The following is an 18,095-nucleotide window of genomic DNA, read 5'->3' as shown; positions in this document are numbered from 1 at the left end:
ACTGCTTTCACAGCTATTACTCACGCTAGTACTGGGCAGATCTGACGTCTCCCAGCAACTCTCAAACATCTCCGCTCTGGCTCTACTCCTCACAGGGCAGTCTCCTATCCCTTGTCCCCTGATGGCAGAGCGCTGTGTACAGGTTTGTTTAGGGTTATAACACACCGTCCTCACCCCTCAGTGATTTTTTAGCTCTGTGCTTCCTAACAGCAGTTTTTGAGATTAAGTCAGTGTTGGTTTTTTTTCCAAATTAGCACTGAAGATGTTCTTTAAGGTCCAGGGCTTAAGGTGAATAACACGTACCCTGCAGCATCACTGGCTTTAAATGTGCCATTTCCATCTTGCCAGTTTAAAACCACGGGAGAGAAAATGGGCACAAAGCATCACATTGCAACACACGCGAGGCCCACCGCGAGGCACTGTTGTGCTCCTCACGGAGGGTAGGAGCTCCCAGCCACAGGCCGCCTAGTTTTCCAGAATGGAAAGACCAGTAGAATAGTCATTGGAGTGAATCAGAAATTAATCTTTTCCGTACAGATCTGCCATAAGCAACGAGAACTGGCTTAAACAACCCCTGCCTCGATTGAGCAATAATTTGCTTTTTCCTGTTGGATAAGGGAACAACTTCGCAACTCTGCTCCCTGCTCCCCCATTCCGAGGATGCTGCCCTGACAAGCAATAGAACCGCAACAGTGACAGAACCTCTGAACAACCTCTTGGCAAGCCCCAGGAAAAGGGAATTCTTCCTCCTCGTCTCCAAGAACAAGCACTGAGGATGAGCCATGTGCTGCGCGTTCTCCCTCACCGCCTCCCCTTGCCTGCCTCGCCACACCAGCAGGGCTGCAACCTGAACAAAGCAAAGGGCTTTGGAAAAAGGAATGTTTGCTCGGGAGCCTTTTGTTTCTGGCCATCTCTTCTCACCCAGCTGGAAATCCCCCAAAGCCTTTTTTCCCCCATGTGAAATATGGTACCTAGATACTAATAGGGTAAAAATTAAAGCGCAGCTATCAGATCAGCTTTCAATTATGCCTTGTATTAGAGTGCAGTTAACAAAGATAAAACAGCAGCAGCAGTTAACATGGACTACGGCTGGTTTTCAGTAAATATGGCATCCCACTCATACCCAATATGAAAATATCTATAAAATACATCCCCATCTCCTAGAATCACTGATTTTGTGTGCAGCTTTTCCTTTTTTCTCCTGCAAGCACAAGGGTTCAGGAACAGTGCTGGTCCACAACTCGCACCCTGTTGAACTACATCGTCTCCTAGCAGCAACAGATAAAGGTGGAGGTTACAAGTTCACTCTCAACACTGTGCCAGCCTCTTGCTAAAAGCCAAGGATATCCCTGATTTTTTTCAGGAATACTGTGACAAGACTGACGAGCAGACACCTGCAACAGTCCGTGATGAAGGTTAACCACAGCACTTCTCACCAGGACACGCCTCATCTTTAATAAATGAAGGCAAGCCTCTGAGCTTTTTCTCTTCCCCTGCAGGACCACAATTGATCCAGGGGTTAGAAACGTATTCCCAGTCTTCCTTCCAAACGACACACATATCCTCGGAGGCCACCTCTTCATAGCAGGCACATAGACTCAGCGAATTCTTTTCTATTTGTCACAGCACTCCAACTCTTGCTCCCTGCAGAACAGCTCTAAAAGAGGGTATGATCATGCAGAGGGAGTAGTTATCCCTGCTCCAGTCTCCCTGTGCTGGTTTTGACTGGGATAGTTTTTCTTTTCAGCAGCTAGAATAGCTCTGTGTTTTGGATTTAGTCTGGATTTGTTATGAGAATAACATGGAGTGCACTGATGTTTATGGTTGGTGCTGAGATATCAGGGACCTTTCAGCTTGCTGTGTTTGCCAGCGTGCAGGAACACAACAGGCTGGGGGGGAAGCAGGGCCAGGACAAAGGGCACACATCTCTCCTTCTAGTTTGAATTTAAGATTTAGGATTGAAGACCAGATTGGCCAACAGAATATTCCATATGATGCCCAGTATATAGGTGAGGGATGACCAGGAAGTAGCTCTTGCTCTTCCAGGAACTCTCTTCCAAGGGCTTGCTCCAGAATTCTCTCTTTTCAGACCTCTTGCTCATCCAAGCATTTCCATGTCAGGGCTTACTTCTTTTAGAATCATTTGCCAGGACAGGACAGGCATTGGTCACTTGGAGGTGGGCAATTACTCTGTGCATCACTTCTTTGTATATATTATCGTATACATATATATTTTAATTTTGTAGTATTATTAAATTGTTCTCATGAACCCACAAGTCTCCTTCCCCTCTGCCCTTCAATTCTCTTCCCCATTCCCCAGGGATGAGGAGGGTGAGCAAGCAGCTGTGTAGCACTTAGTTGCCAGCTGGGCTAAACCACATCACTCCCCTGAAGTAACTCAAAGCCACACTTCCTCGGGTTGTCTGATGCTTTTATTTATTTCTCACATGTAAAAACACTACTACTTCTGTTCGCAGGTACCTTTTTTGCTGCACCGCAAGTCACACAGCTCCAAACATTGAAGACCAGACAGCAGAGGAAGGAATTAAAGTGTTTATGCCCAGAGTCACAAGGTCATGGTCCCAGAGGGTGTGTAACAACAGGAAACCCCCCACAGGGACTGTTCTACAAAAGCAGTGGAGCATTAGGAGTAACAGATCAGAGTTGGTGAAAACACTAGGTGAAGTCTAGGGGGAAAACAAGGACCTGCAAACTGGTCTTTTTCCTTCAGCTGCCCTTCTCTTTCTAGCACAGGTAATTGTGATCTAAGCAGACGACTAGTGCTTGGAACCAGAACGGGGTTGGCTGATCCACACAGCTTAGTTGACACGAGGGTTCCTGAAGTTCCTTCCAGCAAAACGGGCCTTGCTGCCAAGCTCCTCTTCAATTCTGGCAGAAGGGAAGAGAGTGGTAGATTTCAGCTGATGGTGTACAACTCCTGCATTAGCAATGTTGCTAAACCACCTGATCTACCTGGCACTGTAGATCCTTCCCCTAGACTCACAATCCAGTTCCCACCAAGCAGCTTCAGCCATACACGCTTTGCTGCACTGGTCAGTATCATCCATTTTACGTAACTTCACCCAAACATTTCAAACACTTGCCATGCAGACAGAAGGACAACGTCTCAAATATCTTATCACAGGGCACTCTGTATGATGTTCCCCTGTCTGTTATGGACATTACCCATTCAACTCATTTGGCCTACAGCCAGCTCTGCAAGCACAGCAGAAGCTGCAGAAGACCCAGCTGAGCATCCATTGTATGTCAGACTTATCCCTCAACCTTTTGCCCTCCCAGGAGTCTCACCTCAGCAGCTGGTTGTACTTGGCTAGACGCTCAGATCGGCAAGGGGCACCAGTTTTGATCTGAAAGGGAAATCAGAAAGTTACCATAGCAGAAGAAAGGCCGCAGATGCCAACACAGAGCTATGCTATTCTGTTTAGAGTAGTAAGCATAATCACAAGCTTTATTTCAGTATCAGGCTCTAAATATCTGTGTACTCAAACAGGATACGACTTAGGAGCAATAAAGATTGCTCATTTGTCAACAGCTTCAGTATCAGCAAATCCTGATACACCCATTGGAGCTGATTAAGATTTTTTTAAATTGGTGGTTAAAGATGAGTTTACACAAGATAACACGTTATCTCATCACACTCCTATTAGACAAATGAGCTTCCTCTACACAGAAACGGCAAATCCACATGCCTTCAGTCAGAACAGAGCCCATCTGCTGTGCAGCATGGCCTTATCACCATATATTATCACACAAAAAGGCAAACCACAGCAGCACAGATACCAACCTGACCAGTGCAGAGACCAACTACCAGGTCAGCAATGAATGTATCTTCTGTTTCTCCAGAGCGATGACTCACCATCACACCCCAGCCGTTCGACTGGGCAAGCTTGCAGCTAGGAGAGATAAACAGATAAAGCTCCACACCATCCCTGTTCACTTGGCAGCCTTTGCTCTGGCACTGCTGCCAAGCGGCAGGCATTACTCGTTCTGGCAAGACAGAACTGCCCTTGGTACGTGTTAGGGTGAGGAGCACGTGACAAGGCAGTGATAGAGCTGCGTCTACACATGCTCAGGCCCAGTGCAGCTGTCTGATTTGCCTATACTGCTGCAAAACCACCAAGGTACAGGTTTAAGTGTCAATATCCTCTATCAATCCTCCTCCCTTCACAGATGCCCCCATCACCAGATTTCTATTCCACTAGCCCCAGTCTGTACATTCATCTCCCTCAGACAATCCACCCCCTGGCATGGCCAAGAGGACTTACGCTTGCAGGGACTCTGTCACAGAGCCAATCTGGTTGACCTTAAGGAGGAGGCAGTTGCAGGATTTCTCCTCCACAGCCTTGGCAATACGCTTTGGATTGGTCACAGTCAGATCATCACCAACCACCTGGATGCCAACACTGCCAGTGAACTTCTTCCATGCAGCCCAGTCATCCTGGTCAAAGGGGTCTTCAATGGACACCACTGTAGAGGGACACAAGGAGCTTTCAGACAACACCACTCCAAAAGGTCTTGTTTGAAAACAGCATTCCTGTCCGGGTTTTGACTGGGACAGTTAATTTTTTCTTTTCAGCAACTAGAATAGCTCTGTGTTTTGGATTTAGTCTGGGATTTGTTACGAGAATAATGTTGATAGCACACTGATGTTTATGATTGGTGCTGAGACACCAAGGACCTTTCAGCTTGCTGTGTTTTTGTCAGTGTGCAGGAGCACAGCAGGCTGGGGGGGAGTGTGGCCAGGACAAAGGGCCCACAACTGCCCTTATGATTTGAACATAGACTTAGGACTGAGGGCCAAATTGGCCAATGGAATATTCCATACTATGCAACATGCCTAGTAAATAAAGGAGGCTCAACCAGGAAGAAGAGCTTTTGCTCTTCCAGGGGTGCTCTCGGACTGCTCTCTCTCATTCTCTTTTTGGGCCTCTCACTTATCTGGTGTTGCCATGTCAGGACTTGACTGTTTTGGGATTGCTTGCCAGAACAGGGCAGGTGTTGGTCAGCAGGTGATGAGCAATTACACTGTGCGTCACTTATAACCAGATATACAAACATATATATCTATATATAATTATTTTATCATTATTACTTAACCACAACAGGTACCAAAGTGCTTCAGCCAAGTGCTACCCACCTCAAAGAACATTCTTAAGACTCCTAAAAGGCTGGCTGTTCTGCTCTTGATCCCTCTTATAATGGAGGCCGCATCCTAACTCCTTCCTTCAGTAACCAACCCCTATTCACCACTACTACCATGCTTCTTGTTAACAAACAACTTACAGGGGTAGTTCTTGACAAAGCTCTTGTACAGGTCAGCCAGCTGATCAGGAGAAATGTATCTGCTGGGATCATCAGGGGATTTGAAGTCCAGGTCATACTTCCCATCACGGTAGAACTCTGAGGCAGCCACATCCATGCCAATGACAACCTTTTCAGAGTAGCCAGCCTTGCTGATAGCAGTCTTCAGCAACTCCAGAGCTGAAACACAGCAAGGTATTTCTGAGTTCTGGCCAAACATCTTAACTCAAAGCCATTAATTTACCAACAGTACATTGACATGGCAAAGAATCTCCATTACCTCCTATGGAAAGCCCAAAGGTCACATAGAAAAGGTTCTTAAACTCTCCATTTCTGAACTGACTGGAACAAGTATTACTTTAATACTGCTTTTAGCTTGCAATACCCTTGAGACACCATTATGGGTTTCCTAATCTCTTCAGGCAGGACTGCATGTCAGCCCAGAAAGCTTAGTACTAGATGATACTACATCCTTCCAGCTTTATGCACATGGGCAGGAGGTAGCACCTGCACTTTAATCCCTTTTAGCTTCAGATGAGGTGTTGACCATGAAAGCAGTAAGCACCCAAACCCTGACAGGCAATGTGATGCACAGCCTGGCTCTGCACAGGGCACCCTCTTTGCATCCACCTGTTCTCCACTTGCACATTCACATGCAGAAGAGGAGGGAACAGAACTACTCAGTAGGAGCCTGCGGATACCCACTACACTACCCTGTTTGGCAGAGTCCAAGCAAGGAAATTCAGTATGGTCACAACCACTAAGACTGTCCCAATCACCCGTGACTCAAAGCCAAGCAGCTGGGTCAGCCAGGCTATTTACAGCAGCAAGCTTAGATCAAGTGGTTTTGTTTGTGGATTTTTTTTTGTGGGGGTTCCTCCCCTGCTTCAGGTGGCATGGGGTATGTTGGTTGTTTTTTCTTCGTTTTGTTTAAGATGTTAATGTACAAACTGCAAAAGCAGCTGCTGCCAGCAACACAAATTCCTTGGACTGCAATGGTCATGCAAGGTCATCTTCACTGATGTCTGCTAGGATAGAGACCTAGCAAGAGCTGCATGTGACTCTGGGATTCAGAAACACCCCAATTTCTGGTGATGGCTCAATCTTCAGCATCAGAAAAGGCAACGCAGTTCAGAGGCCACATTCAACAATAATGTTAACTGAGAGCTTTAAAGTAACAAGTAGCTTCAGAGTTCTAGTATTCTACTGGCTTATTAGCAGCTCCGTTTCTGTGAGAGGCACAAAAAACAGCTCTCCTGGTACATTTTTTGTAGGAACAGGTATTTCACCTTTCACAAGAAAAACTGCCTCCCTCCCCCACAGGTTTCTGAACAGAACTGTTTGGCTGTGGAAGCAGCAAATGCCTCAATTTCCCAGGCAAGCCTTCATGCACTCCCACACATCACCAGGCATAGTTAGAACTGTTTTCCTCCTCTGTCAGCAGAAAAACAACTCCACTAAACTGTGACTACTGACTTCTGGGAAACCTTCAATGCATGCAGACACTCCCATATCACCTTTCAACTGGAAGGTGGTAAGATTCCCTTAAGCTGCCACAGGAATGAAACAATAATGAAGCACTGAAGTCAAAGCCATTCTGTCAAGCTGCATAAACTGATGTTCAATGAAACAGCTCTGTGGTCCTATACTGGACCACACCAGGACAGTATCTTGGAAAGCTTGTCAGGATAGAAGCAGAGCAAATAAATAGCAGCAAGTCTTACGACCTACTGATCTTGCTTTCCATTCATACTGGACAAGTGTGGTCTTTATTCTCTGGCTATCAGTTATGCCTCCTCCCACTTAGCTCATTCTTACCTTCTTTATTCTCCAGGATGTTGGGGGCAAAGCCACCCTCATCACCCACATTGGTTGCATCCTTGCCATACTTCTCCTTGATGACATTCTTTAGGTTGTGGTAGACCTCTGCACCAATGCGCATTGCCTCCTTGAAACTGTCAGCACCCACAGGGAGGATCATGAACTCCTGCATAGCCAGCTTATTGCCAGCATGGGAGCCACCATTGATCACATTGAAAGCCTTGGAGTAACCAAAAAGAAAAGTCGTTAGAATGTTTCAGGGTCAATCAGCAATAGCATTTATGTTAAGACTCTTCATTCTCTAGAAAACTTGATCCAAGACCACAAGACATCATGAAGCACCGGGTCAGACCAAGTCCTTAGCTAGCCCCATCGAGAGACTTACAGGAACTGGAAGAATGACTTCTGCATTTCCAGCAAGGTCAGCAATGTGACGGTACAATGGGACACCCTTCTCAGCAGCACCAGCCTTGCATACAGCCAGAGATACACCCAAGATGGCATTGGCACCAAATTTGGCTGAAATAGGAAGAAATTGTTTACTGAAACGTTATGTCTTCATAAAGAGACTCAGCAATACCAGCCCCATTGTTATGGAAGTGCACAGCATACGCCAGGCACCACCCATTGTTTCTGATAAGGTAAGCTAGAATTCTATAAACCAATCTTCATCTTTTGACACCTCACTGCAACACAAAGCCCACTTACATTTGTTCTCTGATCCATCCATTTCCAGCATCAGTTTGTCAATCTTTTCTTGCTCCACAACGTTGACATTCTGCAGAGAAAAGCAAACAAAACACTGCTTGACACCAAACATGGCTCTGTAAGCTCTCACCTACCCACTGCATTTTTCATTTCCCTGGCAGGCACCAAGACTTGCTTCAGGGCAACTACCAAGAAGTGAAGAGATTACTTCTTGTCATTATCACATAGCAGCATCTTCTGGTCACTTCCAGCAGACCAAGGCTGACAGGTAAGTTGGACACAACAAAAGCTTGTTTTGTTCTTTACATTCAGAGCTGAAAGGCTGTCATGCCCCTTGGCACAGTTCTATGTGCCTGGCATGGCACAGGAGAAAGCCCTAGCTTACACCCCCTGCCCCTTTAGCCCAAGCTCAAAGACAACCAGCTTGCTCACAACATACACCAATTTGTAACTTAGTAGAAGTAGATAACATTTGGGAATTGTTGCTAAGAACGTGCAATCACTTTAAGCATTACCACTTAGTTTTGCACCATCCTTTCTAGCTAGGGCTTGGCGATCACAAAGCACACAGGCACTTCACTCAAGCAGACTTCACTAAGATTCCCTCAGATTCCCTTCCAAATTAGCCAGCCTGGATAAAACCCAGTCCCTCCCCATCATTCAGCCACCCTTTTAAGCATAAAGCACCTTGTATCTTAACTGCACATCACTGAAGCTCCCAGGTGCTTCAGTACTTCTGCTCACTAAACACTAGGCTGCTAGAGATTGTTTTGATTAAGTGTTAGATACGCAGTCATTAAGTAAAACAATTGCTGCAGGTCAGTTTGTTCACGTGCACTCCAATACACAGGCTAACACCTCTTCATCTAATACGGCTCCTGTACATGTCTCTGGAGAGAGAACTCATTAGTTAGGACACACTGGACTGGCATTAACTGATGTTAGCAGAAGACAAATTGCTCCTACCTTGCTAATCAGTGCAGGTGCAATTGTTTTATTGACGTGCTCAACAGCTTTTGAGACACCTAGAAGGAACAAGCAAATCAGACACAGGTCAACCACACTGACAATGCATGCATTAGTAGGTGATCTCAGTAACAGTAAAATCTCAAGAATACCACCTCATGCCATTCAAACCCCAATCCAAGCTGAGCTTACAGCCAAATCTGAACACTTCTAGAGCTCATCTCAATGAATGGAAGTTGCACGAAGTAAGCATCATCTAGGAATGCCTGCTGCAACGTTAGTTTGCAAGACCGTGCACTGGAGAAATTCGTCCAAGGGACAAGGTTGCACTGAAAGCACATCCATTACCTGTGTACACAATGCTGTCGCCAGGAACTCGTTAACATATTTAACAGCTCTGGACACACCTGACAGAAGCCAAAGGGACAAGAGAATCAAGGAAGAGATGAAGACTCATGGCCAAAACAAAGCCAGTCATGCAAGAAAGAAAAGGACATAAGTCAGAAAGTGTCTGGTACCAAGCAGCAGACTAGAAACACAAGGGTTCAAAGGGTAGAGGAAATTGTGCATCGGCCAGAAAGGCTGTATTTGGTCTTTCCACCAGGTTTCCACACTATTGCAAACACCACTGTGGACCCAAGCCACACGTGGCTGAATGACAGCATTTAGAACAGGTTTTAGGATAGGCTACTCCTACCCGTTCACAGAATGGATGAGTAAGAGGAAAGAAAAAGGTTTCCCTGGAAGTCCAGCAAGCAGCAGCTCAGGCATTTCACAACGTGCTCACGTTTTGTAATGTTGCTAAAGCATCACCTTCACACGTCCTTTACACTTGATACAACGCAGAAGTACACTGCCGCTGCACCCGCATGCAGGCACAGAAACTGACTGTCTGCTCTTGCTTCAGACAGGGAACAGAGCACGAACACAGCACGATTCTTTTAATCTATGTGGACACACCATTGTGGAAGCCAGCAACTCCAGTATGAACTTGCTTCTTCCCCATAAGCAGAGACCATCATTAGCCAGCTACCAACATCAGCCAAAGGCATATTGTCATCCCTGGATAGAGTTTAAAGATTTCCAAAGGTCTAAGCTTCAGAACTGGTGAACGCTAATTAAGTGCACCCTGAACCACATTAATTGCCTTTTAAATGGTCTAATTCTGCAGATTCCTATTACAAAAGCCCTAACAGCTATCTGCAGCTCATCCCATTTGGTGATGATTTTTTCATAACTCATGTTATTCCCCAGCTGACAAAAACCTCCTGCTGTGACAGCCTGTTGTGGAAGCTCAGACTACTGCCTAGTTAAGCCCCATGAAGAGCTGCCTGCAAGATCAGATTTAACAGATCCAAGCACACGCACGTTGAGCACACTGAGGTAAGTACACATTTACTGCTCTCAAGGAAGAGTGCCCCAAGGAAACAGCACAAGCTCTGCAGCTCTTGGGGATATTCAGTCATTTAGGAGTTTATTCTGTGTTCAAGTAATAACAACCATGAATCTTTTTAGACAAGGCTCTCCAATTCAGCAGTTCTCCACTCTAACCGCTCTTTCTTAATAAGTACAAAATATTTCAGCTTCCTTTCACCTGACTGGCAGAAAAGTTTAAAGACAAGTAATTGTCTCTCCCAGTTGAGAATTAAGTTGATTGCATACACTTGTAAGGCTCCACCATGGTTTCACAGCAGCAAGCTAAAAAGGAGTGTGGACTGCCCAAGCTCTTAGGATGTTTATTAGGAACAGACATCTTGTAGGCAGCTATTCTGTTTCCAAGCCAGTCTGGTGACTGATGTGTTTAGTTTCCTTTCAGAACATACAATTGGCCCCCCAGACAACTAAAATATTATGCCACTAACACAAACTCAAGTATTCTGGCTACCTATAAAGACAGACAAAAAGCTGAAGCGGCTTTGGCTATTATGCAGCCTGAAACAAAAGTATCTCCATGATTACCAGTGTAAAGCTCCACGTTAGCTGTGGTCAGCAGTTGGCATAAACCTCAGGTTCAGGATTTAACATGCTGGGATCTAAGGAATCTACAGTGCCAGAGCAGACACATTTAATAGTTCTTTGAAAATTTGGTCTATGAAGAGATCTTGTGACTAGCTGCAGTATCACCAAGGGTTTTGGAGCTGGTCATTTAGATGCTACACTACTAAAGTACTCTGTATGCACCAACATGCAGGGCAACAGGAGTGGCACAACACACAGTATATTCACTCATACCATACTAGAGACATTATCACTTAGCTGGCACACCTGAGCTCCATGCACCCACTTTTGGAAGTACAGTGATCTCCACCACTGCACAGCTGCACTGCTGGAGGCAGAGCTGCTCTCCACACTGTCCTCTGGAAAATCCAGCAGTCTGTGCTTAACCTCTGCCCAGCCACACAGCCTATGTGTGGTATGCTCTGCTATTATGGTAATGTTAATTTCCATTGCTTTTCCTTAATTGCCATGCCTTGTACAGAACACAGATGGCAGTAAAGGAGCCCGTGCATCCTCTGCTACAATCCAGAAGTAACACAGGCATTGTAACAGGCCAAGCTGGATACTGAAATTCAGGTTTACCTTTCCCCATGTAGCGTGTTTTGTCATTGTCACGAAGCTCCAGAGCTTCATAGATTCCAGTTGAGGCACCGCTGGGAACAGCGGCTCTGAATAGACCTGTTTACAGCATAAAAAGAACTGTCTTAGCACATTCAAGCCCACAAAACATTCTCCACCAATACACCATCCCGACCTAGCAGATACTTCCAATCCCGGAAATGGAAGAGGTAATCTCTAAGTCTCACGTCTGCTCATTTATAGCGTGATCCTGAGAGTGCTCTCTGCTCCTTTACAGCATCACCACTTCACCTTTATCTCCCTCATACTGATCAACAGCAAGCTGACTCACTCATTCCCTTCCCTTGTGCATTTTGAGTGTTTAAATCAGGAAAGTCATCCATTCCCCTTCCAAAAAGGCAGCTTTATTCATTGAATCTACTTTTGAGCTCAGTCTGGCAGGCGAGCTCTTAAACTCTAAGATATGGCATATATGGGACAATTGGGAGACCTATTCTGTTCATATGAGTTCTGAGCTCTTCCAACAGCAGCACAACCACTCAGACAGCCCATTTTTCCAGCCAAGGATGCTGAACTCTATGAGCAAATGGGTACACTGGAGTCTGGTCTGCCTGTGGTTCAAGATGCCAGCTTCAGTCTCCAGTCTTTCCCTAATCCCACTACAGCAAAGAGCTTATTAGGGGCAATCTCATTAAATGACTGCATTAATCTTTTGAGGCAGAAAGATCAGCTATTTAGTTAGTGTATTACAGCTATTGTGCTTGCTCATTCCACCAAACCACACTGGTATGTGCTTGCACAATGTCTTTGTCAGATCCTATCAGACATAGGATCTGAACAACTAACAAACCAAGAGAAAGTCTTACAATAATTAAAAATATAAGATGTTATATGTGAAAACTCAATTAAACAAGTTCAGTCATGGTCAAGTACTTACACAGAAAAAAAACATTACCTAAGATTCAACTGTGCAGCAGAAGACTGTTTCATTACACAACTGCTAGACAAATCACGAACTAAACTTCAGGTGCAGTCATACAGAAAGCTAAGACCATTAGCAGCTACTAAAGAACAGGAAGGAAGGCTTTGTTAACTCCAAATTTGCAAGTGCTATCCCAGTTTACACTCTGGGCAAGGGAGGAAGGCAGGTTTGGATTAACACTTGCACAATTTAGACTGTAAGAAGCAGCACACTTCAAAACCCCCTTCACTGTCCAGGCCAGTATCTTGAGCTCAGCAAATTCATCCCAGAAGAAGGTGATAGAAGTTTTTTCTGCAAGTCCCACAGCAAGCTCAACAACATATGTTATGAAGAAAAGAGTAAGCACAACTCCACTGCTAGAAGAGGACAGCTGGTATACTTTCAACTGAAGAGGCAGTCAAATCAGATACAGGAAGGGAATAAACACACACAGCTAAGGACTCACCTTTGTTAGTGTAGAGGTCTACCTCCACAGTGGGATTCCCACGGGAGTCAAAGATTTCACGGGCATGGATCTTGAGAATGGACATCTTTAACACCTGAAAAGAAGAGTTTAGCATTAATCATAGAACAGTTTGGGTTGGAAGGGAACATCAAAGATGATCTAATTCAATGCCTCTGCCATGGACAGAGACATCTTTCACTAGATCAGGTTGCTCAAAGCACCATTCAACCTGACTTTGAACACTTCCAACAATGGGGCATCCTGGGCAGCCTCTTCCATTGTCATCACCCTCACCATAGAAAACTTCTTCCTTATATCAAACTAAACTTACCCTCTTTCAGTTTAAACTTTTTCATCAATATTCTTCAAACAGAGCCCTGTGCAATCAATAATTTAAAAAAAAATCAACAACACACAAAGGGCAACCCTTACACCTCTCCTTTTCGCTTGTCCCTCCTGAACAGTTTAGTCACCAATTACAGCACTCCAGTCGTGTGATTCATCCCACCAAGTTTCAGTGAGAGCAATTAGATGACAGCTTTCTAGGCACACAGGGGCTTCCACCTCCTCCCGTTTGTTACCTATGCTGCACTTCAGTTGGGCCACTAACTCTGTCAACTCTTTAGACCAAGCCTGAAGTCCTTTGAGGTACTTCACAACTATTTCCTTATTGGTTCCTAATATATCATCAGCCCCTGGCTCTTCTTTGTTACTCAAAACTCCATCTCTTTTCCACCACTAAGTCTAGTTAAAAGCTTTCCTTATAAGTCCAGCCAGCTTGTCATCAAAACTGCTCTTTCCCTACTTGGTCAGGTGAATCCTATCAGCTCCCCAAAGACCCAGCTTCTCAAATGTTGATCCATGATCATAAAAGCCAAAATACTGAGTATGGCACCAGCTAGGCAGCAAGGCAATCATCTGTTGACTTAATCTCCTTCCTGAACTCCTTCCTCTGACAGGGAGGACAGAGGAGAACACCACTTGTGCTCCTCATCCTTTAGCACTGCTTAAAGGGACATAGTCTCTTTTGATATTTCTAAGTTACACCATTGCAGTGTCATTAGACCCTACACAGAATAGCAGGAGCAGATGATAATTTGTAGGGTTCACCAGGCTTGGCAGTCTCTCAGTGGTGACATAAATGCAAGCTTCTGGTAGGTGATCTGAGCAGAGCAGCCAGCAGCCCAGTCACCAGCACATCCTTCCCACAAGAGCTGCCATACAAACTGCTGATGCTGCCCCCAACAGACTCCACTCCCCCGTTCCAAGCCCTGGTTGCTGGTGCTCCCAAGAGGCCAGTTGTGTGTGGCTTCCAGCAGCATGAACTAGTCACAGGCACAGCTGGCACCACCCAACTCTCACTCACCCCTCCCAAAAGACCTGCCACCTGGTCCTTCTACATAGCCCAAGGGTGCCAGGGGCACAGAAACCCCCTCAGACACCCTCCGTAGGGACATCATGAGCCTTGCACTCCTCTCAGCACGCAGTGACTGCTTCTGCTGGCATCAGCCTAACATCTGCAATCTCAAGAACAGTTCAAAAACATCACATTATTTCAGCTGGCAAAACTTTTTATACTTGGTGAGAGTTGTATGTTGAGAGGACAGAAATCCCAACCCAGGTGGGAAGAACAGTCTAAGAGCAGAAGCTTTGTTTCCAGAGAGATCTACAGCGGTGTCACATAAGAGCAGTGAAACAATCCTAATAAAGGAAATCTTTTTGATAAAAGACTGAAGTGCAACAGTTCTTAGTATGCACAGCAGCTGTTCAGAGCCAAATGTAACCTATCTTGAAATAGAAACAGTCACAGCAAGAACGTATTAATAGTTACACCCTGACTTGAGTATTTACAGGAATAGCTTCTCCTGTTAAAAGCCACCACAATCTTTTAAATATTTCTTTCGTCCCCCCTTCTCACACATCTCTACATTTTTCCTTAAGAAAACTGCAGTAAGGAATGCCTTATGTAAGCTCAAGCTGCACATTAAAAATCAAGTCATACAAATGCCTGTGAGCCATCGACTGGCACCAAACCCAGTTCATCTGCAGAGAAGCAAGCTCAGCCTCAGAAGCAAAACCATCTGGAAGCTGGCTTTTTGGCAAGATCACGTGGGTGGTAACACTGCTTACAGAAACGGTCACGAATCTCTCTGCAGTTACTGCAAAGTTAAGAAAACAGCATCTTAGAAGCACTGCTGCTCTTACCGGGGGTGGGGGTTTAACTTGACACATTCATTCTTTCTCCAGAGCAAATCTTCCCTCCCCATGTTAAAAGTATGTGTAGCCATTTGGTTTGTCCCCTTGGCTTTTAAGTGTCCCTTCCAGTTGTCCTGCCTCTAAGCAGCACATGGTGTAAGGTGGCTCAAACGTTTTAGATATTGCTTGCTTTACAGTAAGACTTGCACACCAACAGATAATACAACCAGCCTAAGCAGCACACAACTTAGTTCAAGCTGGCCTTCGTGCTGCCACCACTTAACTTTAATAAGTGCATACATAAGCTAGAAATAAATCCCTGCAACTCTCCAGTTATCAGTCCCAACCACACTAACACTTGTATCTCTGCACTTGGCACTAAGCAAGGGCTAACAGGAAGAATCCCTATTTATCCGAAAAGGCCTTTCAGAGCTCATGAGGCTGGCACCTGCTACACCTGACTTTCGTTTTCAGAACCATGACTTTGAAACAAAACATTAGGTGCCTTACTCTCTGAAATCACAGCCAGCTCACAGGAACTCAGTGCAGCGCAAGAACTGTTTGTTCAGCTTCACAACGAAGGTGGCACTTCTGCAATACACACTACAAGAGCTTCCGCTGGGAACGTCTGCCAGGTCTGACATTACTCGTGTCCTTGACAAGTGACCTCTCCAGTACTGCCTCCCTCTTCTTTAGGGGGAGGCATTTCACAGCACTGTGCCATTCCAGAAATTCCTCACGCTACGTTTTTTTTTAGTTCGTTTTACAAACCCCTTCACTTCTGTGTTCAAGTAACAGTTTTCCCACTGAGCTACATCTGGGTAAAAATCTGATGCTATTTAGCTCATCACAAGCTAAGCATTACGTGTTCTGCCTTGCTCAATTCAGTCAACTCATCTAGAAAGCAAGAGCTAGCTCATGCACAGGTCTAGCTGTGGAAACGCTAACTGAACACAAGAGAGCTCATCAGCAGCCCTGCCTGCTCCAGACCTTTGTACTCTGTGATGGAGCTAGCTGAACGCACACAAACACCAGAGCAGTGTTTAACACATGCATTGCCTTAAACCTTTTTTTGTGCTAGGAACTGCTGGCAAGGTCAGCGCCTCCTCCCACACACACTAGCTCTCCCGACCTTCCCAGGAGCACACTACCTCAAGGTTAAGTTACAGCCCAACACACCACTGCCAGTTCTCAGCACTGGCTTCACTCCCAACTGAAGTCCAAGAAATCACCACTTACTCCCTATGTGATACTGTGCTCAGCACAGGGAATGCAGTACGCTACGATGGACTACTCTGACTTAAAATTATTTCCAGAGAGTTTGTTTACAGCCAACTTTATCACCAAAAGCTGTACTTGTGAGCTATGTTGCAGCCACATTTCTCTTAAGTCAAGTCATGGTTAGGACTGAGCACTGCAAGCATGCAAATGGAGGTTAAAAACAGTGAAGTTTGACCACAGAAAGAACTATCCTAGTTAATGTTTTATTATAGACCTGCCATACAGTTACTAGTGGAAGTCTTACATGGCACTTAAAGGTCCTGTAAGACTGCAACTCTCATACAATCACCACTCCAAAAAAAGCTCATTAGACCTTTGACCTCACTGTATTAGATCCCAACATATCAATTCTACTGCTAAAACACTCCTAAAAACCGCACAAACGTGGGCCAACAAGGGCACCGTCCAGTTCCACTCGTTTGAGTTCCACGTGGTATAAATTCACTGCTATGCTCTGCAACATGATGCAACGCTTTTTAAATAATGCCTGGCAGGGAAGAAGTCTCAGACACGTTGAGCTACCTTCTCTCTCGGTGTTTAACAAGATGGAGGCCTGAAACTGCGTTGCCTCAGTCTGTGGGTTTGGATGACAAACTTCACTACTTCCTGCCAGGCTCAGAAAGTCCTAGCCCTGCCCTGTGACTCAGCAGCCAAGTAACGGAACAGGAGACAGAGATCCTCGCCTGCAAGCCCGCACGAGGCTAGCTGGTTAAGAGACAATTTTTTTTTTTTCTCCATGCCTTAACATCCAGAGATGCACATCAAGTTACCAGGTGCTACTCCCCGGGAACGCTGCCTGGAGGTAACGAGCACTTAATGAATCTCACTGGGAGACCTAAGGGAGACATGTTTGCGTGCTGACAGCAAACATTAAATATTTGAGATGCGAAGCTGAAGGACATCCATTGCCACTAAAGAGGGGAAGGTCCAAATCACGACATGCAATCCAAGAGCAACTGTTAATAATTAAGAGAGAGAGGTTAAACCCTGCCTTTGAAAGGAGCCTTGACTCACTCTGTTCCCCAGATTTTACAAGACCCCACCCCGCGCACGCGGACGGGGCCATGGCCGGCGCAGGCCTCCCCCCCACCCCCACATCCCCGCGATGCGGCCGGCGCCCCGTGTGACGGGAAGCACAGCCACAGCGGCCAGCGCCCGCTCGGAGCCCGCCTAGTCTCGGCCCGGCCCGCGGGCAGGGCTGGCGCGGCCCCATCTCCCGGGGGCAGCGGGGGCTCCGCAGCGGCTGCCCAGGGAGAGGGAAAAGGGAAACCGCGGATCCATCGGGACCTCTCGCCCCGCGCACAACTGCGGGGGCGGAGCCGGAGCCGGGACCGGGACAGCGACCCGGGGCCCGAGGCCGCTGAGGCCCCGCGGCCGCACTCACCTCCGGCTGCGCTCCGTACCTCAGCGCCTCACCTCCGACTGGGAAGAGACGCCTGCGCGGGCGCCAGGCTATAGCCCACCCCATGCAAATGAGCCGCCCTCCTCCCTTCTCTCATTGGTCGGCTCAGCGCCCTCTCCGGTCTCCCATTGGCCGTCCCGCCCCCCGCCGCCCTCCCATTGGCTACCGGCCGCTGGCGCCAGAGGCGGGGTTGGGTGCGTGCGCTACGTGCCGCGGCGGCCCGGTCGGGTCGCGTGGAAAAATCCCAGCGCGGGCGGGGGCGGAGCCACGCGCGGAGCAGGCGGCGGATGGCGGACGGGAATGGGAATGGGAGTGGGAATGGGGAGTGCGCGGGGAAGCGCAGGGCCGCGCCACGGCAGCTTTTCTGCCGTGTGCCGAACCCCTGAACAGTGACA

At 46.6% G+C, this 18,095-nt stretch overlaps 1 protein-coding gene across 1 annotated transcript; it reads right to left on the bottom strand.

Annotated features, from left to right (window-relative positions):
- Positions 1–2,427: 2,427 nt before the first annotated feature.
- ENO1 (enolase 1) lies at positions 2,428–17,708 on the bottom strand. Its single transcript, XM_086625829.1, has 12 exons — positions 17,683–17,708; positions 12,822–12,915; positions 11,398–11,493; positions 8,818–8,876; positions 7,852–7,921; positions 7,529–7,662; positions 7,141–7,363; positions 5,305–5,502; positions 4,287–4,488; positions 3,806–3,914; positions 3,310–3,368; positions 2,428–2,889 (listed from the first exon to the last, which is right to left on the bottom strand). The coding sequence occupies exons 2-12, from the start codon at positions 12,904–12,906 to the stop codon at positions 2,820–2,822; spliced, it is 1,305 nt and encodes a 434-aa protein (XP_086481955.1). The 5' UTR covers positions 12,907–12,915; positions 17,683–17,708; the 3' UTR covers positions 2,428–2,819.
- Between the last annotated feature and the right edge of the window lie 387 nt (positions 17,709–18,095).

The sequence above is a fragment of the Tauraco erythrolophus genome, chromosome 23, assembly GCF_009769465.1.
Source record: "Tauraco erythrolophus isolate bTauEry1 chromosome 23, bTauEry1.pri, whole genome shotgun sequence".
NCBI lineage: Eukaryota > Metazoa > Chordata > Aves > Musophagiformes > Musophagidae > Tauraco > Tauraco erythrolophus.
This window is presented reverse-complemented; position numbering and strand designations above follow the sequence as displayed.